At 57.3% G+C, this 27,693-nt stretch overlaps 1 protein-coding gene across 19 annotated transcripts in view; it reads left to right on the forward strand.

Annotated features, from left to right (window-relative positions):
• Positions 1-27,693, forward strand: part of SRCIN1 (SRC kinase signaling inhibitor 1) — a 77,333-nt gene that overhangs the window by 42,783 nt on the left and 6,857 nt on the right. For 12 of the 19 annotated variants that reach the window (XM_021067072.2, XM_084983070.1, XM_021067076.2 and 9 more), the window contains 17 exons: positions 1,700-1,895; positions 2,496-2,694; positions 3,146-3,239; positions 3,746-4,596; positions 5,645-5,737; positions 5,986-6,029; positions 6,332-6,519; positions 7,672-7,847; positions 14,740-14,870; positions 15,010-15,157; positions 15,497-15,743; positions 16,782-17,016; positions 18,838-18,992; positions 19,305-19,457; positions 20,063-20,185; positions 22,750-23,334; positions 24,348-24,494. In XM_021067072.2, coding sequence (XP_020922731.1) covers positions 1,700-1,895; positions 2,496-2,694; positions 3,146-3,239; positions 3,746-4,596; positions 5,645-5,737; positions 5,986-6,029; positions 6,332-6,519; positions 7,672-7,847; positions 14,740-14,870; positions 15,010-15,157; positions 15,497-15,743; positions 16,782-17,016; positions 18,838-18,992; positions 19,305-19,457; positions 20,063-20,185; positions 22,750-23,334; positions 24,348-24,494 — 3,765 coding nt within the window. Of the gene's footprint in view, positions 1-1,699; positions 1,896-2,495; positions 2,695-3,145; positions 3,240-3,745; positions 4,597-5,644; positions 5,738-5,985; positions 6,030-6,331; positions 6,520-7,671; positions 7,951-14,739; positions 14,871-15,009; positions 15,158-15,496; positions 15,744-16,781; positions 17,017-18,837; positions 18,993-19,304; positions 19,458-20,062; positions 21,496-22,749; positions 23,335-24,347; positions 24,495-27,693 lie in introns of those variants that run through there. The other 7 variants (XM_005654016.4, XM_005654018.4, XM_084983072.1 and 4 more) reach the window with 4 other exon arrangements.

Here is a 27,693-nt window from a genome sequence, read left to right on the forward strand (position 1 = left end):
TGAAGTTAGGGCACAGGGAGCCCCCCCAGTGAAACCAGTTCCTACGCTGCCTCCCTCCTCCCCAGACCCATTCCTGCCCACTGGTCAGGGCACTGCGCTCGAGGCTGGGTGCCCACTAAGGTCCCCAGATCTGACCTGCTACATTCCCATGCCCTGGAGGCCACTTTGGGGACAGCTGGGCACACTGCCCATCAGAGGAAGATGCATTCTCTTTTCAAGAGTGCTGATCAATTGGCACATTAAATCGAGTTAATATGAAGGTGGAGATTAATTAGGGGTTAATCAGGATTTGGGGAAGGAGGGAGCTGAGAAGGAGAATAAAGAATTCTTTTTTAGAGATACTTTGTTTTTTTAAATTTAAAAATGATATATTCTGATGATGCAGAATTCACCCAGCAGAGAAATGTATAAAGTAAAAAGAGAAGGCTCTGTCTCAGCCCCAGGATAACCAATGCAAATGGTTTTAAGTGATTTGTTGTTGTTAAATATAGGCAATTTATTTTATAGAAAAATACAATTGGGCAACATGATTCTTTTCCTTGATAACGTGTACATGAGATATATATATATATATATAAAATATAATGTTACATAACACGGAATGATGTAGTTCTGATTCATTATCTTTCTCCCTTTAAATAAATGAGTTTCCGACAGCACCCATGTTTGAGGGGAGGGGCTGGGCAGACTGGCAGGAGCTGTGGTCCGGAGTGACAGCCTCAGCCTGCAGCTGAAAGTAGGCTTTTGAAGTGCAATTGCCATCGTGGTGTCCCCTTCCCCAAGGGGAGAGTAATTGAACTGTCCCTGGGGCAGAGAAGTCACTGGGTGACACCCTTCCCTAGCCCCAGCCAGATATCACCCTCAGCTGGAGCTTCGGGGCCAAGGGCTGCCATGCTGGGTCCTGGAGGAGGCCTTTCTGGGAGGCTAGCCAGGCAGGTTGGTTGTGTGGCAGCATGTGCCATGCGGGGAGGGGCCGAGGCCTGGCACTTGTGCCATGTGTTCGTGTGAGCTGAGCATGTGCATTGCATGTACTAGGCAGGTAGTCTGTTTGAAGTTGGGGTCCAGCTGGCTTTGGGAGGTTTGGGGTGGTGGCTCGCCTGGTCACCTTAGGTCCAGGACATTGTGCCCAGCTCTGTGAGGGCCCGCGCCTCCCAGATCTGGGATCCTGGGGTTCCTAGCTCTCCGCTTTCTCCCTGGGCCTTGCTTCCTGCCCCCACCCCAACCCTCTGAACTCTGCGAAGGATAAATTCACTGCTCAAAAAACCGCTGCTTAATTAATGTCTGGAACTAATGCCCCAATTTGCTCAACGATTCTGCTGCTCACCTCGGTGACAAATTTGTGTTGTTGTTCTTTGGAAGCTTAAAATAGCTGGCGTGCCCATGGCTCCCACTCAGATGGTTTCTTGTCTGGCTTCCCAGGGTGCCTGAGTCCCTTGCCCACTCCTTACTTGCTGGGTGTCCTGGGAAGGCCAAGGACCCAAGAGGTTGGGGAGCTCTCCTGCAGCCACACAGTGGGTCTGGGATCCAGGAGACCCTCCTGTGTGTGTGTGTGTGTGTGTGTGTGTGTGTGTGTGTGTGTGTGTGAGTGTGTGTGTGTGTGTCTCGCTAGCTGGCTGGGGCTCCCTGGGCCTGGATGGGGCCGGTGGGCGGAGTGAAGGGCCTCATGCCTGGTTCCTGTCGCCCTACCCTGCCCCTGCAGACCCGCAGCTCGCGCCACACTCAGGGAGCCCAGCCTGGCCTGGCAGACCAGGCGGCCAAGCTGTCATACGCCTCGGCTGAGTCACTGGAGACCATGTCGGAGGCTGAGCTGCCCCTGGGCTTCAGTAGGATGAACCGCTTCCGACAGAGCCTGCCCCTCTCCCGCTCAGCCAGCCAGACCAAGCTGCGCTCGCCAGGTACTGCCACCCGGTGGCCCTGGGCATCAGCCATTCTGGCCACTGGCTCCTCCCCCTGCTCTGCTTACCCTGGAACCCTCTCCACCCACCTCTCCTCAACCATCTTTCTATGAAGCCTCTGGATCCCTTCCCCCCTCCTCCCCATCTCCCTATCTCCCCCCACCCTCCAGTAATCTCCTCCCCTCAGCTCCTCTCTTCTCAGCCTTTTCCTCCTCTCTCTCTCTCAGCATCCCCTGCGCGCTCCCTCTCTCTCTCCAACACTCTCCTCTCCCTTTGGCCTCTCTCTCACCCCCTTCAGCCGCCCTCCTTTCCTTCATCCCCTCCTTTCTCACCTCTCTCCCCCTCCGCAACCACTCACTTTGTTTCTGCCCCACCTGCTGCTGCTCCCAATTCCATTCCTTCGTCCAGACTCCAGCCTGCCCCGGGTGGAGGGGGAGCCTTGAGAGGCGGGCAGCATGAGGAGTGCCTGGGTACATCTGCACTCCGGGGCAACGTCCGGCCTCAGACCCTGCCTCTGCGGGACCAGCGCGGCTCCCGAAGGCTCCCCGGGCGGGCGGCGTGATGGTGGTACCGACAGCGAGGGCGGCGTCTCCTTCGTAGGGGTGCTGTTCCTGCAGTTCGGGGAGGAGACTCGGCGCGTGCACATCACGCACGAGGTCAGCAGCCTGGACACGCTGCACGCACTCATCGCTCACATGTTCCCGCAGAAGCTCACCATGGGCATGCTTAAGTCGCCCAACACCGCCATCCTCATCAAAGACGAGGCTCGCAACGTCTTCTACGAGCTGGAGGACGTCCGGTGGGCGTGGCCCCGAGGGATGGGGTGGGCTTCCCCTACACTCCTCCTCTGAGGGGGGCTCGACTCCGCAGGCCATTCGCCAGCCCCCCACCCCCGCCCCAGTCCCAGCCTTTCCCTTCTCCTCCCGGAGCTCTGTTGCCCCGCCTCCTCCTTTGGTCATCCGGGCGCCACCCCTAACCCTTAAATCATCCGTTCCTGCTGGTTGGCCTTGGCTTGGGCGAACCTGAACCTGGCCTCCCCCGAAGCCGAGGAGGTGGATGGGGTGGAAGCTGCTGGGTGTGTGTGTGTTGATGGCAGGCAGCCCGAGGCACGAGATCCGCCGAGCACGGAGTTAGGAAGGGGTTGGGGCTCCTGGCCCCTCTTGCCACCCGTCTTCCCTCTGCCTGGGGTGGCTGCCCTCCTCATTGCAGGGCTGGGGGATGGTGACTTTCTGCGCCCATTCCTCCCCCAGGGACATCCAGGACCGCAGTATTATCAAGATCTATAGGAAGGAGCCACTCTACGCTGCTTTCCCTGGCTCACACCTCACCAACGGGGACCTCCGGGTATGGCTGGGGAGGCCCAGGGCATTGGGGAGGCGGGGCAGATGGGGTCCAGGATCAGAGTCAAGTCACTTGTCACCAGGGACCAGGGCCAGCTTTGAAGAAGAGAATGTGGAGGCTGAAGCAGAGGGTGGCCTCCATTAACCTGGAGTCATGGGGGAGTCCCTCCCCTCATTGCCACTTGCCCCCTTGTTCGATCAGGTGTTCTGGAACACACCTCGAAATCTTCTAGGAGGCTTCTTTCAAGAATAACCCCTTGCGTTTTTGCTTCCCCATCCTCCACCATAGGGCAGGCTAGGGATTGCTCCTCTGGTGACTCTCCATCTGCCACTTCATCTTCCGTGCTGGGAGCCCTGGTGGGAGAGGGGCCCAAGATGCAGCAGGAAAGTGGGAAGGCAGAGAACAGAAGGGACTTCCTAAGCGTCAGGGGGCAGCTGCTGGCTCCTCAAGGGCAAAGGATCCCTTTTGTGACCAGCCCTGTGGGGGTTCCGCGACTGTCTTCTGCACAGAGAGAGATGGTGTATGCGTCGCGGGAGTCGTCGCCCACGCGGCGTCTCAACAACCTGTCGCCGGCGCCGCACCTGGCATCCGGCTCGCCGCCACCCGGGCTCCCGTCCGGGCTGCCGTCGGGCTCGCCGTCGCGCTCGCGCCTCTCGTACGCCGGGGGGCGCCCGCCCTCCTACGCCGGCAGCCCGGTGCACCACGCGGCGGAGCGGCTGGGGGGCGCCCCCGCCGCCCCGGGCGTCAGCCCGAGCCCCAGCGCCATCCTCGAGCGGCGCGACGTGAAGCCGGACGAGGACCTTGCGGGCAAGGCGGGCGGCATGGTGCTGGTGAAGGGCGAGGGCCTCTACGCCGACCCCTACGGCCTGCTCCATGAGGGCCGCCTGAGCCTGGCCGCGGCCGCCGGCGATCCGTTCGCCTACCCTGGCGCGGGCGGCCTGTACAAGCGCGGCTCCGTACGCTCGCTCAGCACCTACTCGGCCGCCGCGCTGCAGTCGGACCTGGAGGATTCGCTGTACAAGGCGGCGGGTGGCGGCCCGCTCTACGGCGACAGCTATGGCTTCCGCCTGCCGCCCTCGTCGCCCCAGAAGCTGGCGGATGTGGCGGCGCCCCCCGGGGGCCCCCAGCCGCCGCACAGCCCCTACTCGGGGCCGCCTAGCCGCGGCTCGCCGGTGCGCCAGTCCTTCCGCAAAGACTCGGGCTCCTCGTCGGTCTTCGCCGAGAGCCCCGGAGGCAAGACCCGCAGCACCGGGGGCTCTTCGACGGCCGGAGCACCCCCTCCTGAGCTCTTCCCCGGGCCTGGGGAGCGCCCGCTCGTTGGGTTCGGGCCGCCTGTGCCAGCCAAGGATACGGAGACTAGGTGAGGGACCCTCGCTAGGCTGGGGGTTGTGCGGGTGGGGTGGGGAGAGGGGGCACGGCTGTGCCCCTGGCAGATTGTGACCTGGACTCTGAGACCCTAGGAGTCCTTGTAGATCCGGAGTAGTCGCCTGGGTGTCTTGGGTGTGGCAGGGAAGACACTGGAGAGGCGTTCCGCCTGCAGGGTCTGAGGGTTGGAGGAGAGGGCCCCAGACAAGGGCCCTGGAGACCTGGGTTTTCATCCAGTCCCTAAGCCTGTTTCCCCAGCTAAAACTGAGGCAGAAGCAGCACTCTTTAGGGCCTTTCCAGCTCAGACACAGAATGTGCTTCCATGAGAGCTGTCCAGCACAGGGCCAGCTGAAGTCCACTAGGGAGGGGGTGCTGGTAAGAAGCGGGGATGGGGAGAGAGGCACAGTCCTTTAAGTAGCCTCTGAAGTGGGGAACTCTTGCCCATCATTCAGCTCCCTGCTTAGGGTGCAGGGCTGGAGGAGGTAACCAGGCACCGACCCGCCCCCCTTCTGTCCTCAAGCAGCACAGCTAAGAAATGAGGACAAATGATTCATTCATAGTCTTCTTGTGGCCTGTGTGCCAGGCACTGCACTGGGCACTGTCAATGTCAAACTGGGCAAGCCAGGTTCCTGCTCTGTCTAGTGGGGGAGACACGGCAAAAAAATACTTGCTCTTCTCTTGGGAGCGTGTACTCCCCAAAGGCTGCTGGGGACCCTGGGATGGCTTCAGAGAAGAGTAGGGAGCAGGGCCATGCCTGGCAGGGGGAAAACATATGCAGAGACCCAGAGAGGCCAGGGCGAGGCCCACTAGGGAGTCAGTGACGAGAGATGAGGCTGGAAGGGGGGGGAGGACTGTCAGATGGGAAAAGGCCTTACTGGTGTTAGGTGGGAGGCTGTGGGCTTGATCCTTAGGCATTGGGGCCCTTTGAATTGTCTGTGTGCCGGTGGTTGGGAGAGAATTATCAGTCTCAGGGATGGGGGGTGTTGGGCAGGAAGGACCCCATACCCGGAGAAAAAGTTGCTCAAAGCTACCCTCTTTCCCAGAGAGCGCATGGAGGCTATGGAGAAGCAAATTGCCAGCCTCACAGGTCTGGTGCAGAGTGCCCTGCTTCGAGGGTCAGAGCCTGAGACCCCCAGGTGAGGTTCTTCTAACACCACTGCCAGGGCCTGCGGTTGGGGCAAAAGGAAGGGAAAATAAGCAGCAGGAGCTCTGGGCTCAGCTCTGCCAATGTCTGGTCATGGTCCCCTGGATGAATCCCTTCTCTTCTCTGGGACTCCATCCTGATATCAGAGGACTGGAGGAGTGTATGATAAGGTCTCACCCACCTTTGATGGTCTGGGCCCAGCCTGGACCCCTGATGGCCCTTTTTTCCCCTGTGCCACAGTGAGAAGATTGAAGGCTCCAATGGAGCAGCCACGCCCTCAGCACGTGAGTGACCCTTCTCCCTCCCCCACGGATCCTTGTCCCCTCTGAGCCTCAGATTCCTAATCTCTAAAGTGGCTACAACACCAGGCTTCAAGGGATGAGCAAGTAGTCACCTTAGGCCAAGAGGTCCTCGCTCTGGTGTTTTACTCCCCATAAAAGGGCTGACCACTAGCTGGGGCAGGGAGCCACAGCCCCATCTCTCTCTGGCTACTGTGTGGGGCCAGGGGTGCGGGAGGACCTTTCCTGGCACCTCCCTGGCTCATGATTTCTTTCCTTTCTCTCACCCTCATCGTCCCTCTCTGCAGCCTGCGGGTCAGGCAGCCGGAGCAGTGGGGCCACCCCAGTGTCCGGCCCTCCCCCGCCCTCGGCCAGCAGCACCCCTGCGGGGCAGCCCACTGCCATCAACCGTTTGCAGATGCAGCTGCATCTGCGTGGCCTGCAGAACAGCACCAATGACCTGCGCAGCCAGCTTCAGCAACTGCGGAAGCTCCAGGTACCACTTCTCGGGCCTTGCCCTGTGCCCCAACTCCTAAAGCCCCGTCCCAAATCCCCGCCCCCCCAAAGCCCCGCTCCGCCAGAACCCTGCCCAGTGAACTCCGCCTCCCTGGGCCCTGGTCGAAACCTTCCTCGAACTCCCCATATCTCGCTGAATCTCCATTCCCTCACCAAGCCCTCATGTCGCCCGTGTCCCCCTCACGAGGCCCTCTTTCCTGAATCCTCCCCGTTCAGTGGAGCTCTCCTGGAGCCCCAGTCCAACCCACTGAGCTCCCTCCTCCTGTCAATATCCCTCAGGGCAGCCCTGTCCCCTCCTGCCCCGCATTCCTTTCTCCCCTCCCCTCCCTTGGGCAGAAGCCCTTCCTCCAGATCCCCTGAGCCCTCCCTTCCTGAGTCCACACAGTCCTCCCGGCCTGCCCCGCCTGGCAGATGGTCCCACCAGTCAGGAGCCTGGCATCGCTGTGCCCGCTCCTCGAGAGGGCCCCAGTGCCCGTCAGGTGAGAGTAATGAGCAGAGACAGGCTGGAGAGGGGGCAGAGACTTGCCATCTGGGCAAAGGGTAGATTTCGCCCACCACCACTGTTGTTCCAACTCGGCCTTAGACCTGGGTTCCAGCCTTAAGTTATTTTCCTGTCCAGGCTACGCAAACTCTATCAAACCCCACGGCTTGGGCCCTTCATTGAAGCCACAGCCAGGCAGCCGCTAGGTGGGCGGGGCCCTACGTAAGGCCATCCCTTGCCCTCCAGATATTATCCCCCGCCCCCCGCAGTTCTCCGGCCTCTGTATTTCCCCGGAATGTAACTTGGTCCTCCGCCCCCACCATCTTACCCCTTCGCTGCTGCTAACCGCTACAGCCAGGCAGCCGCACCTTCCGCACGACCCAACTCGGCACTCCTCCCTCCACTAGCCCCAGGCCGTTCTCCTCCTGCCTCTATTCTGAGCCAGAACTTAGCACCTCGGCCCGTACCCCCCCCCCCCCGCCATCTCTTCGCTGCTACTCCCAGCCACCGCTGAGCAGCGCTATCTTTCTTGGAGCTCGCCGGGCGTCGGCCCGCCTCCTCCCGGCCCACTCCCTGCTGCGCGCCCCCCTCCCCTCCCCTCCCCTCCCCTCCCTTCCCACCCCCGTCCGTCCGTCCATCTGCGTCCCGCAGCTCCAGAACCTGGAGTCGCTGCGCGCGCTGCTGAAGGGCACGGAGGCGGAGCTGAGCATGCGCGTGTCGGAGGCGGCGCGGCGGCAAGAGGACCCGCTGCAGCGGCAGCGCACCCTGGTGGAGGAGGAGCGGCTGCGCTACCTCAACGACGAGGAGCTCATTACCCAGCAGCTCAAGTGAGGCTGGGCCCCGCTGCAGAGGGAGGGACTGGGGGTGCGCCTGGGTGACCCGCCACCTGGTTTCCCGGGAAGACGCGGCTCCCTTCCTTCTGACTCACAGGTGACGTTGGTCTGTTCAGAAGCCTGATTTCCTTGTCCTCTGTAGCCTGATTTCTCTGTGACCCACAAACCTTTGACCGTCTGGCATAATGCCTGTTTTCTTTTTTTCTGGCTTGATGCCTGCTTTTGCTATGTTTTTACTTCTGGTGGTTCACAGTCTGGCTTTCCCATGGCCTGCAGTCTTACTCCCATGGGGCCAGCTGCCCGATTTCAGTCTGCCCTCTGCCTGCTTTCCTTCTGGCCTGTTAGCGGTGCATACTGACCCCCCACTGGCGTATTCAGGTGGAATGTTCCAGTGTGGCCGTGGTCCGCTCCATGTGGACCAGCGGCACTTGCCACCACTCCAATTCCCTGATCTCTGAGACCAGGTATAGCCAAGGAAAACCCTCCTTCTGTCCTAAGTGCAGCTGGAACAGGGCTCTAACTTTTTTTTTCAGATGGGTTGAGGAGTAGAGAACACCTCGCCCCCAAATGCTTAGACATGGAAGGGTTAACAGAAGACAGTCCTGGGATCCAAATTTAGCAAATGGCTGTCTGGCCAAGATTTGATTGTCTGGCACCACGAAGGGAGAAGCCGCCTTCCGCTGTCCATCCACTGAGTGAGCAGCCACAGCCCATCGCAGCCTTTCCTAGTCAGTCCCTGGGTTCTGAGACAGAGACCCTTCTCTTCGGTCTAGTCGCCCTCTTGGCGGCACAGGCACAAGGGACCTGAGATACAGCCCCAGGCCTGAGAAGCTATGCGATCAGGGTGATTTTCTTCCCTTCTCTGTGCTTCAGCCTCCTCCTCTGTGCCCAGTATTAAGAGTTTTGCAGTTCTATCCAGAGAGGGCTTGGGTTCTACTGGCCAGTGACAGGGAGCCGGGAGAGGTTGCTCAGAGGAGCCCAGCTTCCTCACCAGAGTCGTAAGTGGCTGCATCCCTTGCAAGGGGCTCCTTGATAAGGGTCCCTGCTCCTCAGCCTCGTGGCCACGCAGCCTAGAAGTGCGTGTGCATTTCAGTGCCACCCAGGGCAAAGATCCTCGTGACCCCTCGTGACCCCTTGTGGCTGAGATGAAATAAGGGGCCATTCCACTTGAAAGTCAGCTGGTGGCGGCCACGCCATCACTCCAGGTGTGAAAGCTGAGTGACAGCTCCAATCAGATCTCCAAATAGACCGGCGGCTGCCATCCCCCCCTCACCCAGGGAATTCCATTTACCCAACTTTCCTGTCCTCTCTTTGCCCCTTTTTTATTCAGCACAGAGGAGCTGGGTTGGACTTTTCAAAAGGAACTTTACTGAGACATTAAAGGAAAATAAAAGGAAATATAAAAGTACAGAGGCAGAAGAGATGAAAGGACATATTTATGCTCCCGTCATATGTGTCTGGCCCTCCGCTTCCTGGGGGCCTCAGTTCTCCGGGAATACACAGACTCCCTGCCTGCTGCCCTGTTGTCAAGCCCATTGCTCAGACTGTTCACTTGAGAGAGCTTGGGGGCTGATATATTGCTACTGGCAGGATTCTCCATCCCCTTTGAAGGGAGTTCCTGTCTTTTTGGGGCAGGACCTGGGCTGCACACCAGGTCTGCAGTGGCTTCGGTTTGGCCAGGAGGGGGCTCCCCGCCCAGCTCTCACGAGCCATCCTGGCCCTAGTTTAGCCAGCAGGTCCATCCTAACCCCTTCTCTGGCTGCAGCCCCTGTACACTCGCTCTTGCTCTGCTTCACTCTGCCTCTTCCTTTTGCCCTGGCATCTTGCTGGAACTTAGGAAGTTGATTCTATGCTTCATTCAGCTTGGCTCACTCACCTGTCCTTCCAGCCAAGCACTTGAGCTCTGTCTAGACAGCAACCTTTGCTGACCGAGACCTTTTGGCTTCTGCAGCCTAACTTGGCCTAACCCAGGGCCAGCTTTGTAGGCATGTGACCTGTGTAATCACAAAGGGCCTCAAGCTTGTAGGGACCTGTGTTTGGTTTAATGCCGTGCTGTTGCCGTCATGCAATTCTTAATTTTCAAACTAGGGGTAAAATCTTCATTTTGCTCCAGGCCCCTCAAATTATGTAGCTGGTTCTGTCCTGACCTTCAGTTTTCAACTCTTCCAGGACTAAACCTGGGTCTGAAAAGCCCTATCCCTTTCTGATCCCAATATCTAGACTTGGGCTGGACTGGTCTGGACTTATGTGTGGAGCCTGCCCAGGTTATGGGCCCCCAAACTCTGGCAGATGGTATGGTCAGATAATCAAGGTGCTAATTGAACCGAAGGGGGACTAGTCCCTCCTGCCTGAGTGTTGATGTGTTATCTCCTTCTGGAGGCTTATCTGAGTCCTCTTTTAAATGATGGTCTCTTCTCCTGTGGAGTGATGTTTGGGAGTGACCATTTTACAAAGCTGGCCCACCCTGAGCCAATCAGGTGTCCCACGGTGGGCCCACGGAGGGCTGTGGGGTGACATTAGTCCCGTGTGGGGCTGAGAGGCAGCAGAACCCAGTGGCTGAAGTCAGACATGCGTAGATCGTGCTTTGCCAAAAAATAATTGTGTGACAAGTTAGTTAATCTCCCTGAGCCTCTTTTTTCTTTTCGCGCCAAATTATTGTCTTAGGGTAGCTAATTAATTAGCTAGGATAGCCGCTGTAACAATTGTATAATGGTTCAAAAGTAATCCATGTGTCTTTCTCGTGGAACAGTAGTGGTGGGTTAGTGGAATGGCCTTCCCCCATTCAGTTACGCAGGGACCCAGGCTCATGGAGGTTTTGCCAACATCTGTTTGTGCCTTCCAAGATCACCCACAGGGTCGCTGTCTTGCAACCAATAGGAAGCATCGAGGTGCTTACATAGGAGCTTTTTAGGGGCCAGGCCTGGAAGCAGCAGGTACTCCTTCCACTCATATTCCATTGGCTAGACCTCAGTTGAGTGGCCACTCTTTTTTTTTTTTTTCCTTTCTTGATCACCTGCATATGGGGTTCCCAGGCCAGGGATCAGATCTGAGCCACAGGTGTGGCCCACGCCACAGGCGCAGCAACGCAGGGTCCTTTAACCTGATGTGCCAGGCCGTGGATGGACGTGTGTCCTGGCACTGCAGAGAAGTGGCCGATCCCCTTGCGCCCCACTCCCGATTGGCCACGGCTCCCTGCAAGGGAGGCTGGGAAATGTAGTCTAGTGTTTGTCTATGTGTAAACTGGAGGTAATCACGGTTCCCACTCACGGGATTGGTGGTGAGGATTAAACAAGGTAAAGAAAGGAGCAGGTAAATAAGGAGCTGAATGCACACCTGGCAAGCCATAAGCGCTTAGTCCGAGATCGCTCTTTAACTGGTGGTGCTGACTCACAGGCTTTTGTCCTTGGCGCCACCGCGGTCTGTCTTTTCACCCGCTACTTGGATGAAGCTGTGTAAAGCGTGCTGATAAGATGTGCTGATGACACAGAGCTTTGAGGCGAAGCAAATCTGTTGGATGGCAGCCCTGCGATTCAAAAGTTGTTCCTACCTGGATGGTTGAGCTGAAATTCAACAGATGGGATTTGACAGGAGTGTATGGAAAGTGCTGCACGTGGGTCAGGGATGGCAGTGACTCCAGCGCAGAATCGAGATGACCTGCCTGGGGAGGGCTTCCTTCTTTCACCTATTCACTCCTTCTGTAACTATTTAACAGACACCTCTTTGGCTCCAGACACCCTGCCAGGTGCAGGGAATCCGAGATAAACCAGGAACACACGGTGTCTGTCTGCCTGGAGCTGCTTGGCCCAGCAAACAGGAGCTCCGGGCAGGAAGCCGACCCCCAACCCCAAGTGTAGGGAGTAGGGGAGAGGTTCCTATTGAGACCTGAGGCTGAGTGGGACTTAATCACACGTGTGTGTGTGTGTGTGTGTGTGTGTTTGGGGGGGTGTACATGGAGTGTTCTAGGCAGAGGAAATGGCATTATAAAGGCCCAGGGAGGAGTTCCCGTCGTGGCACAGTGGTTAATGAATCCAACTGGGAGCCATGAGGTTGCAGGTTCAATCCCTGGCCTTGCTCAACGGGTAAAGGATCCAGTGTTGCCGTGAGCTGTGGTGTAGGTCGCAGATGCGGCTTGGATCCCATGTTGCTGTGGCTGTGGGGTAGGTCGGTAGCTACAGCTCCGATTAGACCCCTAGCCTGGGAACCTCCATAGGCCGTGGGAGCAGCCCAAGAAATGGCAAAAAGACAAAAAATAAATTAATAAAAAAAAAAAAATAAAGGCCCAGGGAGAGCAGGACTGACAAGGACCTCAGAGAAATTCTGGCTGGTTTTAAATAATAGTAAGCCAGGAGGACAATGGATGTAGTTAGAGGGACAAATAAGAGCAGTCCCCAGGGACACACCCATGGCATTCGCGTGTTTAACCCTTGCAGCAGCCTTGCAGGAAGGAGGGACTCTTACCATCCCCGTTTGTTGAGGGATGAGGAGGTTGAGACCTGGTAACGTGTCCAAAGACCTCTGCTGGGTCTGGCAGAGCTGGGATTGGATTTTGGATCCGAATCCAGAGTCAAATTTTCAACTATTACCCTCACACCCTGCTTGGCTGCGTTGAAGAGTTTGGATTTTTAGCCTCAGAAGTTGGGATCCATTTCAGGTTCAACACAGGGGGCCATGACGTGGTCTGATTTACATTTTAGAAAGATGTAGGGCTTTTTTGGCTTTGTTTCGCTTTTTATGGCCGCCCCTGCGGCATGTGCAAGTTCCTGGGCTATGGGTTGAATCGGAGCTGCAGCTGAGGCCCACGCCACAGTCACCACGCCAGATCCGAGCCGCAACTTTGACCTAAGCTGGGCAAGCTGGATCCTTAACCCTTGGAGCGAGGCCAGGGATTGAACCCTCATCCTCACAGAGACAGCTCCTTAACCCACTGAGCCATGATGGGAACTCCCAAGATGTAGGTTTTAAGGCTATGAGCTCAACATAAATCTGAAAATCGAAAGCAGCTTTGCCGTCAAGGAAAGAGGCTGAGTGTCTGGATTATTTGAGAAAAGGTAAATGGACATGGCGGTGCCACCCTGAAAAAGAAGAGGCTCTTTAGGGGCACATGCAACTGCCTCCAGTTCTCTGAAAAGGTGCCAGTTTCTCTGCTGTGTTCTTGGCATCATGAGAATCCGAGGATGCAGGTTCTGTGGAGGGAGATTTGAGCTGATGTTGCTGAAGATTGAAAAGGGGGACCCGGAACGTCTGTTAGGGAGCCCCTCTGAAGCCTCATCTCTGAGGTCTGGCTTTCTGATTTCACTTGGGTGTGTGGCTTTTTCTTTATTTTAATTTTTAATTAAAGTATAGTTGACTTACAACATCGTGCCAATTTCTCCTATACCGCAAAGTGACTCAGTTGCATATGTATATGTGTGTGTGTGTGTTTTATTTTATCCTCTTTTTTATTTTATCCTTTCTCCCTTGACAACCACAGGTCTGTTCTTTATGTCTGTGAGTCTGTTTCTGTTCTGTCGATAGGTTCACTTGTGCCATATTTTAGATTTCACTCGTAAGTGATATCATATGGTATTTGTCTTTCTCTTTCTGACTTACTTCACTTAGTATGAGAATCTCTAGTTGTACCCATGTGGCTGCAAATGGCATTACTTTATCCTTTCTATGGCTGAATAGTATTTCATTGTGTATATGTCTGAATCCATTCATTTGTCGATGGACATTTAGGTTGTTTCCATGTCTCGGCTATTGTGAATAGCACTGTTGTGAACATATGGGTGCATTTTTTTTGTTTGTTTGTTTTTTAAGGTCACACCCATGGCATATGGAGGTTCCCAGGCTAGGGGTCCAATCAGATCTGTAACCACTGGCTTACGCCAGAGCCACAGCAACATGGGATCTGAGCCGAGTCTGCAACCTACACCACAGCTCATGGCAACACCAGATCCTTAACCCACTGAGCGAGGCCAGGGATCGAACCCACAACCTCATGGTTCCTAGTTGGATTCGTTAACCACTGAGCCATGACGGGAACTCCCCACGTATCTTTTTGAACTATAGTTTTTCCAGATATATGCCCAGGAGCGGGAATGGATCATATGGTAGTTCTATTTTCAGTTTTGTGAGGAAACTTCATGCTGTTTTTCATAGTCGTTCTACCAACTGACATTCCACCAACAGTGTACTTCCCTTTTCTGCACACCCTCTATAGCATTTGTTATTTGTAGACTTATTAATGACAGCCATTCTGACCAGTGTGACATGGTACCTCACTGCAGTTTTGACTTACAGTTCTCTAATAGTTAGCAATGTTGAGTATCTTTTCATGTGCCTACTGGCCATCCATATGTCTTCTTTGGAGAAATGTCTATTTAGGTCTTCTGCCAATTTTTCAATTGGATTGTTTGTTTTCTTGTTATTGAGTTGTATGAGTTGTTTGTTTACTTTGGGGATTAAGCCCTTGTTGGGGTGGCATCGTTTGCAAATATTTTCTCCCATTCTGAGGCTGTCTTTTTGTTTCGTTTATGGTTTCCTTTTCTGTGCAAAAGCTTGTAAATTTGCTTAGGTCCCATTTGTTTATTTTGGGTTTTGTTTCCATAGCCTTGGGAGGCAGATCTATTAAAACATTTGTACGGTTTATGTCAGAAGATGCTTTGCCTGTGTTCTCTTCTAGGAGTTTTATGGTGTCATGTCTTATGCTTAAGCCTTTAAGCCATTTTGAGTTTATTTTTGTGGCTGGTGTGAGGGTGTATTCTAGTTTCATTGATTTACATGCAGCTGTCCAGGATGGCTTTTAATTTCGATCAGACTAGTGGCCTGATTTCCTTCCAGCTACCCAATTGCAGGGGGCTGGGCTGGGGCTGGAGGGGCTGAAAGGGTCTTTCTGTGGCTGCAGTGACCTGGAGAAGTCGGTGGAGAAGATCCAGAGGGACGTGTCCCACAACCACCGACTGGTGCCCGGACCTGAACTGGAAGAGAAGGCGCTGGTGCTGAAGCAGCTTGGGGAGACGCTGACTGAGCTCAAGGGTGAGCTCAGGGGCTAGCGAGTTTGGCACCCCCACCCCCACCCCTGGCACTGACTGCCCCCCCTGCTGCCTGCCACCACTGCCCATCCTCCCAGTCCTCAGATTCTCCCTCCCCAGCTCACTCCTTCCCTTCCCCTCAGCTCACTTCCCAGGCCTGCAGAGCAAGATGCGGGTAGTGCTGCGTGTGGAGGTGGAGGCGGTGAAGTTCCTGAAGGAGGAGCCACAGCGTCTGGATGGGCTACTCAAGCGCTGCCGTGGGGTCACAGACACATTGGCTCAGATCCGAAGGTCATTCTATCCCTGACCTCTTATCTCTGACCTCTGATTTCCCATGGGTCACACACTGGGCCCAGATTGATAGAATAGCCTGACCCTGGATCCCGACTCCCCCAGAGGTCAGTGGTGTGCCTACTGGGTCTGCCCCTCATGTCTGATCTGTGGCCCCTCCCAGGTTGTAGGCTTGGCTCTCCCATGTGCTGGATGCAGTTACTCTTCCCCAGGCCCTTCCATCTGTCCTGCAAGATCCCAGAGCCGTCCTCATACCCCAGCTCCCTCAGGCCCGGCTTCCTGTCTGTGGGGCCCCCACCCTGCTGGCCTCACAGCTGCTTCCAACTCTCCCAACCCCAGGCAAGTGGATGAAGGTGTTTGGCCACCCCCCAGCAACCTCCTGAATCAGTCCCCCAAGAAGGTGACGGCTGAGAGTGACTTCAACAAGAGCTTGGACTTCGAAATGCCACCCCCCAGCCCTCCACTGAACCTCCACGAGCTGAGTGGGCCAGCGGAGGGAGCCCCTGCGACGCCCAAGGCGGGCAACCCCACCAAAGGCCTGGACGCTCCTGGCAAGAGAAGTGTGGACAAGGCTGTGTCTGTTGAGGTGCTGGGCCTGGGATGGGGGCCTGAGCTAGTCTCACACATTCTTCCCTCCACCTTAGGTTGGCAAGTGCCAGCTCATGGGTGCTTTTTCCCGGGGGAGGAGGAAGTCCAACAAGCAGATTGAGGGTGACATTACCCACTAGACGGAAAAGCATATGACAAACCCATGATAATCAAGGCAGTGTGGTGTTAGCATAAGAACAGATTATGTGGGAGTTCCTATGGTGATTCAGTGGGTTAAGAACCTGACATAGGGTCTGTGAGGACACAGGTTCCATCCCTGGCCTGGTTCTGTGGGTTAAGGATCCAGCATGGCTGCAAGCTGTGGTTAGGTTGAAGATGAGGATTGGATCTTGTATTGCTGTGGCTGTGGTGTAGGCCGGCAGCTACCGCACTGATTCAACCCCTAGCCTGAGAGCTTCCATATGCCACAGGTGTGGCCTTAAAAGGAAAAAAAAAAAATTTCCTTTTTTGTTACAGATCACTCAAAAATGTATTCTAAAAAAAAGAACAGGAGTTCCCACTGTGGCGCAGCAGAAACGAATCTGGCTAGTATCCATGAGCATGTGGGTTTGATCCCTGGCCTCGTTCAGTGGGCTGGGGATCCGGCTTTGCCGTGAGCTACGATGCTGTGAGTTAGGCTGAAAGCGGTAGCTCTGATTCAGCCCTTAGCCTGGGAACTTCCCTATACCTCGGGTGTGGCCCTAAAAAGCAAAAATAAATCAATAAATCCGAATAAAAGAAAAAAAATTAAAAACTTTTAAAAAACAAAATAAAAAGAGAATAGGTTAGGTGCTCAATGAAATAGAATAAAATGTCTAAAAGCAGGTCTAAGTCTATCCCGGGAGTATTTATAAGGAAGATGGGCCTCCAGACTCCCAGGGAATCCACGCAATACTCAAGGAGAAGCCAGAGGGCCCTCTGGGGGCCAGACGGGACGGGAGCCTTCCTTTCTGTGCCTTGCATGTGTGGCTGAGGCCCCGTAGGTCCAGGAGCAGGGCAGCCGCTTCAGCCCTGACTGTCACCCCCTCCTCTCCAGGCTGCTGAGCGGGACTGGGAGGAGAAGCGGGCAGCCCTGACCCAGTACAGCGCCAAGGATATCAACCGGCTGCTGGAGGAGACACAGGCGGAGCTCCTGAAGGCCATCCCCGACCTGGACTGTGCGAGCAAGGCCCACCCGGGCCCAGCCCCCACCCCTGACCACAAGCCCCCCAAGATCCCCCACGGCCAGAAGACAGCCCCGCGAACGGAGCCCAGTGGGAGGAGAGGCTCAGGTATGGTGCAGAGTGGGGGCTGGCGAAGAGCCCAGAGGAGGGGAGCCCCAGCCTCACAGCGCTCCGGCTGATGGGAGAGGCGCTTGGGATTGAGAATCTTTGGGGTCCAGCTGCCGGAGAAGGGAGGTGCTGGCCTGACCTTCAGCTATTAAGGCCGGGATGGCGCTGGACTCCATCCAGGCATTTTCCCAGGGCCCTGTGCCGCTGATAGGACCACGCGGGAAGGATGGGCAAGTCCAGGCAGCGGGTCGGCCGCTTGCAATTTCTGTGCCCAGAGCGAGGCTGTGCAACGGGGTACAGCGCTGAGTGATCTGGACACGGTTCCTTTGCACCCCGAGCCTGTAGGCTCACGGGGAGGCAGAAACCCGAACCAGAAAGGGCAATTATCATTCATTCATTTATTCATTCCCGCCACATATACTTGTTAAGCATGTACTATGGGCTAAGCACTGGGGATAAGGAGATAAGACTGTTTTAAGAAGCTTAAAATGTACTGGGAGAATGATACCAACATTTATGTTTATCAAGCACTTACTGTGTGGCAAAAACTGCTCCAAATGCTTTCGCTATATTAATCCTTATAATTTTGCAACAACCCCAGGAGCCAGATACAGTCTTTATTCCCATTTTACGGATGAAGGCACTAAGGCTCAATATGGTTAAGTAACCTGTTCCAGCCCATACCTAGTATGTAAATTATAAATAGGCTGCAGGAGTTCCTTTCGTGGTGTAGCGGAAATGAATCCGACTAGGAGCCATGAGGTTGCGGGTTTGATCCCTGGCCTCGCTCAGTGGGTTCAGGATCCGGCATTGCTGTGAGCTGTGGTGTAGGCGGGCAGCTATAGCTCTGATTGGACCCCTAGCCTGGGAACCTCCCTATGCCGTGGGTGTAGCCCTAAAAAGCAAAAAAAAAAAAAAACGCAAAAAAGAAAGAAAAAAAGAAAAGAAAAGAAGTAGGTTGTAGGTGCTAAATGCAGCAGAGGTGCTGTGGCTGTCCTTGAGGTCCTGGGAGGGCAGGAAGGGCTTCCCATGGGTTCTTGCCTTTGCCTGGCCAGTGAGGGGGGACATTCCAGGGAGAGAGAACAGCACATGCAAACGCCTGGAGGTATGTGTTTGGTGTTGCCCAGCAGGGTCCAGGCCAGGGAGTAGCAATCAGAGCTGAGGCTGAAAGGTTGGCAGGCATGGCGGGTGCTGGGCCAAGGAGCTTGAACATAGTTTGGGGTCATGGGGAACCACGGAGGGGTCAAAGGCAGAGGAATGTCAGGTTTGAGTGACTTTTCTCCAAGTTGCCCAGGAAACCGCCCTCACCCCTGGAGGAACTGGGGAGGGAGAGCCCAATGGGAGGGGCCAGACCCTGGCATTAGTTCTGACCGCTCTCTCTGGATGGAGAAAGGATGAGGCTCTGTGCCAGGGCAGGGCAGAAGGGCGGGCAGGAAAGGAATGGCTTAGAGCAGTGGTTCTCAAACTGGCACGTGCCCGTGAAATCAGCTGGGATCTGCTAGAATGTGGATTCTGATCCAGTAGCTCTGGGTGGTGCCCGAGCTTCTGCATTTCTAACCAGCTCCCAGATGCTGCCGGTGCTGTTGGTCCCTGGACCACCCTTTGAGTAGCAAGGGATGAGAGCGCAGTAAGAGGAGGAGGGGCGGGGCTTGGGGCTGGATCGCCCGGAGAAGAGGGAGAGCCTGGCGCCTTTCCTCTGAGCTCTCCTCTCCCCGCTCCCTGGAGGAGGAAGCAAACGTCATCCTAACCTTGGAGTCAGATGTGGCACATGGACTCCAGGGTTACAGGGCCGCTGACCCCCAGCCCCTTGGCTGCCCGCAGATGAGCTGACGGTGCCCCGATACCGCACGGAGAAGCCGTCCAAGTCTCCCCCACCGCCCCCTCCCCGCCGGAGCTTCCCCTCCTCCCACGGCCTGACCACCACGCGCACCGGAGAGGTCGTGGTCACCAGCAAGAAGGACTCGGCCTTCATCAAGGTACCAGCCTGCCCTTGGGTAGGGAACAAGGGGGTTGAATTGGGGGGATACCAGAGATGACTTCTGGGGACCCTCTGGCGGGGGGTCCCCTGTCACAGAGAAACTAGAAGGAATGAAAGGAGGCCAGCGGGTACTGACTCTGCTTCTGGCTTGGACTTCCTCCAAGGGAAAGGGGCCATCCTGGCAGGGGACAGAGCAAGTGGTAGATGAAGAGCCAGGGCAGGTGGACGATGGGTCGTGACAGGGCCTAGGACATGAGCTGGTGCTGGAGGGGGACAGAGCCCGGCCTTGACGGGGGCCTGGGCCTTGCAGAAGGCAGAGTCCGAGGAGCTGGAGGTGCAGAAGCCCCAGGTGAAGCTGCGCCGGACCGTGTCCGAGGTGGCCCGCCCGGCCTCCACACCCCCCATCATGGCCTCTGCCATCAAGGACGAGGACGACGAGGACCGTATCATCGCAGAGCTGGAGGTGGGTCAGGGGTGCGCCTGGCCCCCGCATCATCAGCCAGGCCCTGCGCCCTTCCCCCCGCCAGGCTGACCCCAGGGCGAAGTGCCTGGACTAGGACAGGGGCCGGACGCCCCCCCGCCCCGAGGCTGCTTCAGGATCCCATCCTTTTCGCCTCAGCTGCTTCTCCACTGTAAAATGGGGGAGGGGATCTAAAGTGTCCCCTTGCATGCTATTTTATTGTCTCTGACACCACCCGGCAATGGCCCCAACACTTCCCATGCTCTGTGACCCCCATCTCCGAGTGCTGTGACAACAGATGCTCTGACAACCTCATATCCATGTGCCTCGAGCCCCTCCCAGTGCTGCAAATCACCCAGACGTGGGTGTTCTCAGCAACCCCCCCACCCACCCAGAGGCTGGAGACCTGGGCCACCAGGGCCTCTGAGAAGGGACAAACGCAGGGCAGAGTGGCCAGCAGCCACGTCCAGGGGCCAAGGAGTGAGGCGGGGGATCCCCAGGGCCAGCCCAGGCCACCCCTCCCCATGGTTCCCGGGGCCAGAGCCCAGCACCCCCATCCTCCCTGTGCCCCCTCCTTCAAACCTGCCCCCCCACCTTCTGCTCCCCAGGTGTTTGAGAGAAGCTCAGTGTCTCCCCTCCCCCCTACGCCCCGCCGCCAGCCGATCCCCACCTTGCTGTCCCCCCAGGACCTGGGGCCCCCTGGGGGCTCAGCCCCGGGCCCCACATGGAAGGTAACGGGCTGCCCCCCACCTCTCACGGCGCTCTCTCTGCCTGTGCCTCCACGCTGCCTCTCCTCACTTCTCACGCTAACCTGCTAGAACACCAGTCACATCCCTGGGTCCTGGCACTGCCACAGCCTCACCCCTGTGGACTGACTCACCCCCTCCCCCGCTCCAAGGACCGGCGCAGAACCCTCCCTTCCCTCTCCAAGACGCCAGCAGCCTGGTATTTGGTGGCCCCTTGGGTCTGCGTTTCCTTACAGGCTTGATTCCGTGCCCGGCCCGTGGTGGCTTGGGTATTTTGTTTGGATCTGTAGCCAGAGTTTAGGTCTGGCCCGAAGCCTGGGTTTTGTCTTGGTCCAAGTTTGGATCTCGCTCCGTACATGATTCAAAATCTGACTTCGTTCTGAGCCCTCGCCTAGCCCCTGAGCCCATAGGCCCTACTCTGCTGCCCGTGCCAGGTGGGGGCGCTCCCACTGGAATCCACGCCTTGCCCTGGGGGCCAGGACTCCCAGGAGAAAGGCCCACTTCCAGCCTCCCTCCTTCCCGTGGCCCCATCTGGTCGGAGAGCTTGGGATGGAAAAAATCCCCTGCCCTTCCTTGGCTGCTGGTTCTGTCTTTTGGCATTGGGAAGTTCTTCCTTCTCTCTAACTGCAGTCCTTGCTGCTGTCCTGCTGCACTTACTTCCTTTTTATTCTGTCTTGGGAGTTCGAGGGTGACTTGCTGTCTGCACCCCAGGGGACTGTGCTTGGGGAGGGGGAGCTGGGGGTCTGCACCCCAGGGGACTGTGCTTGGGGGGTGGCGGTGGTCCGGGACTCTCTCCCTCCTCCCAGTCAGGTTGGAGTAGGGGGGCCTTGTCTCTGGGGAGGGGAGCCTCCCGTGCACACACGTGCCCACCTGCCTCATCTGGTCCCATTGGCCCACAGTGGGTTCTGTGCTGGCCGCCGCCTGACTTCTAGCCTAGCTTGAGGCCCAGTGGTGCTTTGGCTCTGGATCCAGGGGAGCAGATGGGCACCAAATGGGTGGACAGTGCTGTCCGCCGGGCAGAGGGTGGCCACAGAGCTCCAAGGAGCCATCTGGGCTTGAGTAGTGTGGCGGGGCTGCCCTTGGCTGGCTGTGCCCTCAGCACCTTGGCCTGCTGCACCCAGCCACTGCCCCCTTCTGGCCCTGGAAGCCAGTCCTGAAGGGGTCCAGTGGGAAAGCTCCTCCGCTGGCCCTTCGGGCTGGCGGAGCCTCCGCATCCTGAGGCGCCATCAGGCAGTGGAACCGGGCGGGCATGGGCCGCCCTCTCTGCCTTCTCAGTCTGCACATCCCACCTCCAGGTAAGCAGGTGACAGGGCTGGGTGGGCTGTCTTGGGAGGGGGGCTGGGAGAGTCCCTGCTGCCCCCATGCATCTCCCCATGGTTCCTGTTAGTGGAAAGAGCACGGGACTTGGAGTCAGACTGACTGGGTTCAAATCCTGGCTCTGCCACTTGGTAGCCGTGGTGAAGTGACCTTGGGTCAAGTCCATGACACCCCCTGCCACCGCAGTTTCCTCATCTGTAAAGTGATGAGAGTAGGAGTTCCCATCGTGGCGCAGCAGAAACGAATCCGACTAGGAACCATGAAGTTGCGGGTTTGATTCCTGGCCTTGCTCAGTGGGTTAAGGATCCGGCATTGCCGTGAGCTGTGGTGTAGGTTGCAGACGTGGCTCGGATCCTGCGTGGCTGTGGCTTTGGCGTAGGCCAGCACCTACAGCTCCGATGGGACCCCTAGCCGGGGAACTTCCATATGTCGCAGGTATGGCCCTAAAAAGACAAAAAGATCAGAAAAAAAGTGATGAGAGTAGTAGCCATTTCATGGGATACAATAGGGATGAAAGGTGAAGCTGTGTATGGCAATTCTTGGGACAAGACTGCTCAGAATTAGACCAGAATCACCCAAGGGGGGTAGGCCCCCCTCTGTGCTCCCACCAAAGGCAGAGCCGGGGCCGCTCACCCAGAGGCAGATGCTCTAGCTCCCCCACAAGCCTGTGCAGCAGAGGGACTTGCCTGAGCCCCTCCCCTTGTGGCTGTGAAGCCCTCGGAGAAAGCTCCCACCGTAGGCGAGGAGACCAGGAGTCTCTGGCCTGAGACGAGGATGTGAGCCCCTCCATTCCAGGCCAGAGACTGCGGGTCTCAGTTCAGTTCAACAAATAGCTAGTCTCTATCAGACCCTGTTCTGAGCACATGCCCACATGAGCCCACGTCATCCCCCACCAGCCTCACGTCGTTGCCCAGATGGGCAGACTCCTGGCAGAAACTAGGAGACCTGCCCCCAGACTTTAACACGGGCGATGAGATGTAAGCATGGGGCTGTGCTCCTCGGTAAACTGGCACCTTTGCCAGGAAGGGGGAGACTGTAGGCTGTGGGGGAAAGAGGCCAGAGTTCTAGTCCCAGCTTAGCCTCTGGTTTGCTAGGTGAGCTTGACCAAGACCCTCCCCTGCCTCAGTTTCCCCATCTCTGAAAGGAAGGGGCTGGTGCGACCCTCCATTCCCGCCCCGGGGTGTTTTGGGGGCAGGGATCATGCTCTGCCTCATCCTTCTTTTCCCCCCCAGGCTGCCACAGGCCCCAGGTCCTTCTGCGTCCCCCGGATCATCTTGACTGAGTGCGCCCCCAACCCGCCCTCCCCACCAGAGTCCAGGCTTGAGGAGCCAGGTCCCAGGACAGCCCCCACCCCACGACCCCGGACCCTGCCTGGCAGAAGGAGGGGCTGGGATTGTCCACGGACCCTGCCAGGGGTAGTGGCCACGGCTTCCCAGCCCAGGAACAGCTTGATGCCAGAGCAGGAAGGGGCGGCTCTGCAAAGACTGGAGGCCACGGGCTGCAGCCCAGAAAAGGGAGGAGCTGGGGTCCCCTGTGCTCTGGGACTTGCTCCAGCCAGGACCCGGGAGCCCCCCACTGCTGAGACCCCCCCAGAGGAGATGCTTAAGGACTCTGGACACGATGCCCAGCCCTGCAGAGGGGAGCACCCGGGTCAGTGTAATGCTGGCCTGGGCCACACGGGGCACGGTGCCACCACCCAGCGGATGGACAGCCTGGAGGAGACACTTCGGGAGCTGGAAGCCACCCTGAACCAGTTGGGCACAGACCCTGCCACAGGGCCCGCTGGCAGCCCCCCACCCCCGGCCCCTGGTCCCCAGGTGGCTGCCTCCTCCCCCATCTTCTCCTCTTGTCTTCAGGCTCCAGTCTCTTCTGAGCTGGAGGGAGTGGGGGGCTGCAGAAGCACCACGCCCACCTCCTCCTCTCCCTGGCCTTCTCTCAGCACCCGCCACCATCCCAGGAGCCTGGCGTCAGGCCTGGGTTGCAGGCAGAGCCCCAGGGAGGCTGGGAAGCTGGCCTATCCAGGGCTTGGCCTAACCAGCCCAGGCGGGGACCGGGCCTCTCCCCTCTGCTCTGTGTCTGTAAACCAACAAATAAAGTTCTCTCCTCCTTTTCCATCCCCCACACTCCCCTCCCCTCTCCTGTCTGCTCTCTGTCTCTGTTGTTTCTCTGCCTGCGCCTCTGGATGCCCAGAGCCTTTCTGGGCAGGCCTGGTCCCCGTGGGGGGATTCAGGGGGCTGGACCATCCATCTCTAGGGAAACTTTGGCCCATCCTCCATTCAGAGGAAGATGTGGCATGGGACCGCCAGTCCTACTTTGTCTGCCATTATAAAGACCTCTCGGAGCTCTCTTGTGAGGCAACGGGTTAAGGATCCTGCCTTGTCACTGCAGCAGCTTGGGTTGCTGCTGTGGCATGGGTTCGATCCTTGGCTCCAGAACTTATACATGCCAGGAGAGCGGACCAAAAAAAAAAAAAAAAAAAACACAAGATCTCTCTCCCAAATCTCAGGCATGTTCTCCTGGGCCCTGGATGGTGCCCCTGGCCAGAAGTGGGTGGTACCAGGCACCCTCACTTTAAAAGTGGCCCCTCAGAAGGGCACCAGCTGCCCCTGGGCTACTCCAGGTAGCCACCAAAGTTCTCAGGAGCTGTTGGGACTCTGGCTGGGGGGGCCTCGTCCCTTCTCCTGCAAGGAGGCCTTAAACCTGGCCTCAGAGAGTGGGCCTGAGCCCTGGACAGGAACGTGGAGCCGGGAGGGGCTCTCCAGAGTGACCACTGTGCCCAGGGTTCCTGTGGGATCCCACCTCCAACCCCACCCTGTTCCTCTTCCTGCAGAGCGGCGGAGGCAGTGTGCCACCCATGAAGGTGGTGACTCCAGGGGCTTCGCGGCTGAAGGCGGCCCAGGGCCAGGCCAGCAGCCCTGACAAAGGCAAGCACGGCAAGCAGAGGGCTGAGTACATGAGGATCCAGGCCCAGCAGCAGGTAAGTCAGGCACCCCAGGGGTAGGGCCCGGGCCCCCTCCTGACCACCTCCCACTCCCTACTGGCCATGCTGTGCGCTTTTGTCAGTGTTCCTGTGCCCACTGTCCTGCCGGCTGCCCAAAGAGATCCTCCCTGCCAGCACTGCCCCCCCCCCAGTCCCTTGGGGCATCGTCTCCCTCCTGTCCCCAAGCCCACGGCCCTATGTTCTCAGCCAGATCACGGCCCTCTCCGAAGGCCCCTCACTCAGGGCCAGAGAGGCCCAGCTGCTCCTGGAGGAGGTGGAGTGTTGGTTCAGAGCCCGGCCAACACCTGCGTGGGTCTAAGGCCAGGCCTGGGGGTGTGGGAGGAGCCTCCACGCCCCGCCCCCATCTTCCTGCCCCGCCCCTCCTCTCCTCGCCTGTCTTCTCTCTGCTCTCAAGTTCTGCCACTCTCATCTCAGCCTCCTTCTCAGCTCTTAGGCCACCTCCCAGCTGAGGGAGAAACCAATTTTTGCACCTACTTCTCAGTCTTGTGTTTGCCTTGCAGCAGGGTCCCTGCTGACATTAATGTGGAGGGGGAGAAAGGGGAACTGTACTTCGGCCCCCAGATGGGGTGGGAGTGGGGGGGGGTTGCTGCACCCTCTTTCCGATTTAATTAGAGGGCTTGGTGGAGTTCCTGTCCTGGCTCAGCAGAAACGAATCTGACTAGTATCCATGAGGACACAGGTTCAATCCCTGGCCTCGCTCAGAGGGTTAAGGATCCAGCATTGCCGTGAGCTGTGGTGTAGGTCACAGACTTGGCTCAGACTCCGAGTGGCTGTGGCTGTGGTGTAGGCTGGCAGCTACAGCTCCCATTCAACCCCTGGCCTGGGAACTTCCATATGCCGCGGGTGTGGCCATAAAAAGACAAAAAAAATTATTAATTAGCGGGCTTGGGGATGGTATATAGAGTTGACAACCTCATCCGTGGGCGTCTCTGCCCTGTGGCCCATCTGTGGCCTGGTCAGAAGTCTCAGGGTGGGTGGTCGTCGGGCCTAGACGTTGAAAGAGATGTGTGGGGCACTCCTGGGGTTCAGCAGATATTTCCAAGCGGCTCCTGTGTGTCCAGCCAGGCCCATCGTGAGCTTGGGTGGGCGTGGGGGCTGGGAGATGTCCAGATGCTGTGGCTTGAAGCAGGTTCTAGGCTCACAGGCAGGAGGTTAGAGATGGGCAAGTCCCACTGCCTCCTTTACAGACAAGGGGACAGCTCAGAGAAAGAAAGGGACTTCCCAAGGGCCTACAGCAAGGTGGCCTCAGAGCCAGGACGGGGGCCACAAAATCCCAAAGCCCTTCTCACCCCAGGGCTCTGGCAGCCCCGGGCGCTCTGTCCTCTGCCCACCTCTTCAGGCTTCTGTGCCCAGCTTCCCCATGCCCATCCTCCACTTTTTTGCTCCTCGTACCACACGCTCCTCTCCTTAGGCACCGGGCGCCACCCGTCCCTGCCCAGTCTCTGTTCTGAGCTCGAGCCTATCCCAGCTGCCCTCCCCTCGGGGAAAGTCACCCACGCCGAGCTCCCCCTGCCCCCCCACCTCCTCCAGGTCTGAGGCGGTTCTTGCTTCCCGCACCACCGGTCTGATGGTCTCTCTCACTCTCACTCTTTCTAGTAAGCTTTCTTTTAAAAAAAGCATCTCCTCTCTAATGAAATATTGCATGTCCCTTGTGGAAATGTTTTAAAGTGAAGCAATGCTACAAAGAGGCAGGGAAGGGAGTTCTCTTGCAGTGCAGTGGGTTCAGGATCTGGTGTTGTCACTGCAGCAGCTTGGGTCACTGCTGTGGCGCAGGTTCGATCCTTGGCCTGGGAATTTCCACGTGCCTCCACAGCTGAGAAAAAAAGAGGAAAAAAAAAAAAAAAGAGGCAGGAGACAGAAATTACCTTGTGGCTCACCACCCCAGTGCATGCCCCTCTAAGGTGTCCCTGTGATTTCTGTGACCGCCAGCCTCCCGTCCCAGGCCTGCAGGGTGCAGAGGGCTGTTTCTGTCACTCTCCTGGCTTACAAGCCATGCCCTCCAGCCCCTACCCAGTAAGAATGTGGAAACTCCCTCAAAGGCTGCCCTGGCGTTTCACCACCAGCCTTGGCTCCCTCTGCCCAGCCCTCCCAGCCCCTCCACTTGTCCCAGCCACCCTGCATCTCCTGGGCCTCCGTCCTTGAGCCAGGGCACTGCTCCATCCCAGCTCCGCTGTGACCCTGGTCAAAGTCCTCTGCTTGCACAGGCCCTTTTCTCATCTGTACAGTGGGGAGCAAACCCTGGGGCAGGCTTCTGAGCCTGCATAACGCCAAGTGTGGGGAAGAGCTTTGGAAGCCACAGAGCCCGCCCCAAAGGAGGCACCACTGTGCTTGGCTGCTCTTTACCTTTGTCAGGGCCAAGGGCTGGGTGGAGGCCTCTCCCTCATCCCATGGTTCTGATAGAGGATGGGTTTTGTTTTTTAACCTATTTTTTAGGGCCACACCCGAGGCATACGGAGGTTCCCAGGCTAGGGGTCGAAGTGGAGCTACAGCTGCCAGCCTACACCACAGCCCCAGCAACGCTGGATCCGAGCCGCGTCTGTGACCTACACCCAGCTCTCGGCAACGCCAGATCCTTAACCCACTGAGTGAGGCCAGGGATTGAACTGCCATCCTCATGGATGCTAGTCATGTTTGTTAACCACTGAGCCATGACGGGAACTCCCCATGGTTCTAATACTAGGAGCTGGGAGCTGCCTTGACAATGTTGAGCGGGAGGGACCAGAGTGGCAGAAATGGGTAGAGGAGCAGAGAAGGTTCCAGGATAGGGTACCTTGTGCCAGGCACTGTACCAGGATAGTACAGTGCCTGGTACTACAGAGAAATACGAGGAAATGATGGAGGAAAAGCTCTCTGATGTTGTGCTCAAGGTTCAGAGGTGGGATGGGAGCCAGATTCCCAGGGGTGCAAGGATCAAGGGCTTGGTGCGGGCCTGAAACCGGACATCCCCCTCTTCTACCTGGGCTAAGACATCTGTTGAACACCCTCAGATGGCTCAAATGAAGAGACTAATGAAGGGGACAGGAGATGTTGAGGTACCAGGGGAGTTGGACCTCTAGGTGTCACCAGGCCCTGGGGAGAGAGCCCAAGTGACAGAAATACTCTAGATGAGCACATTAGGGGAGCAGCATCGGGCCTCACATGTAGCAATTGGAATGCTTTTAGCTGCAAGCAAGAG

This window comes from Sus scrofa, chromosome 12 (assembly GCF_054392235.1).
Source record: "Sus scrofa isolate SSC_HxYL_T2T_F1_AM1 chromosome 12, Sscrofa_HxYL_maternal_Yorkshire_Landrace_v2.0, whole genome shotgun sequence".
Lineage (NCBI taxonomy): Eukaryota > Metazoa > Chordata > Mammalia > Artiodactyla > Suidae > Sus > Sus scrofa.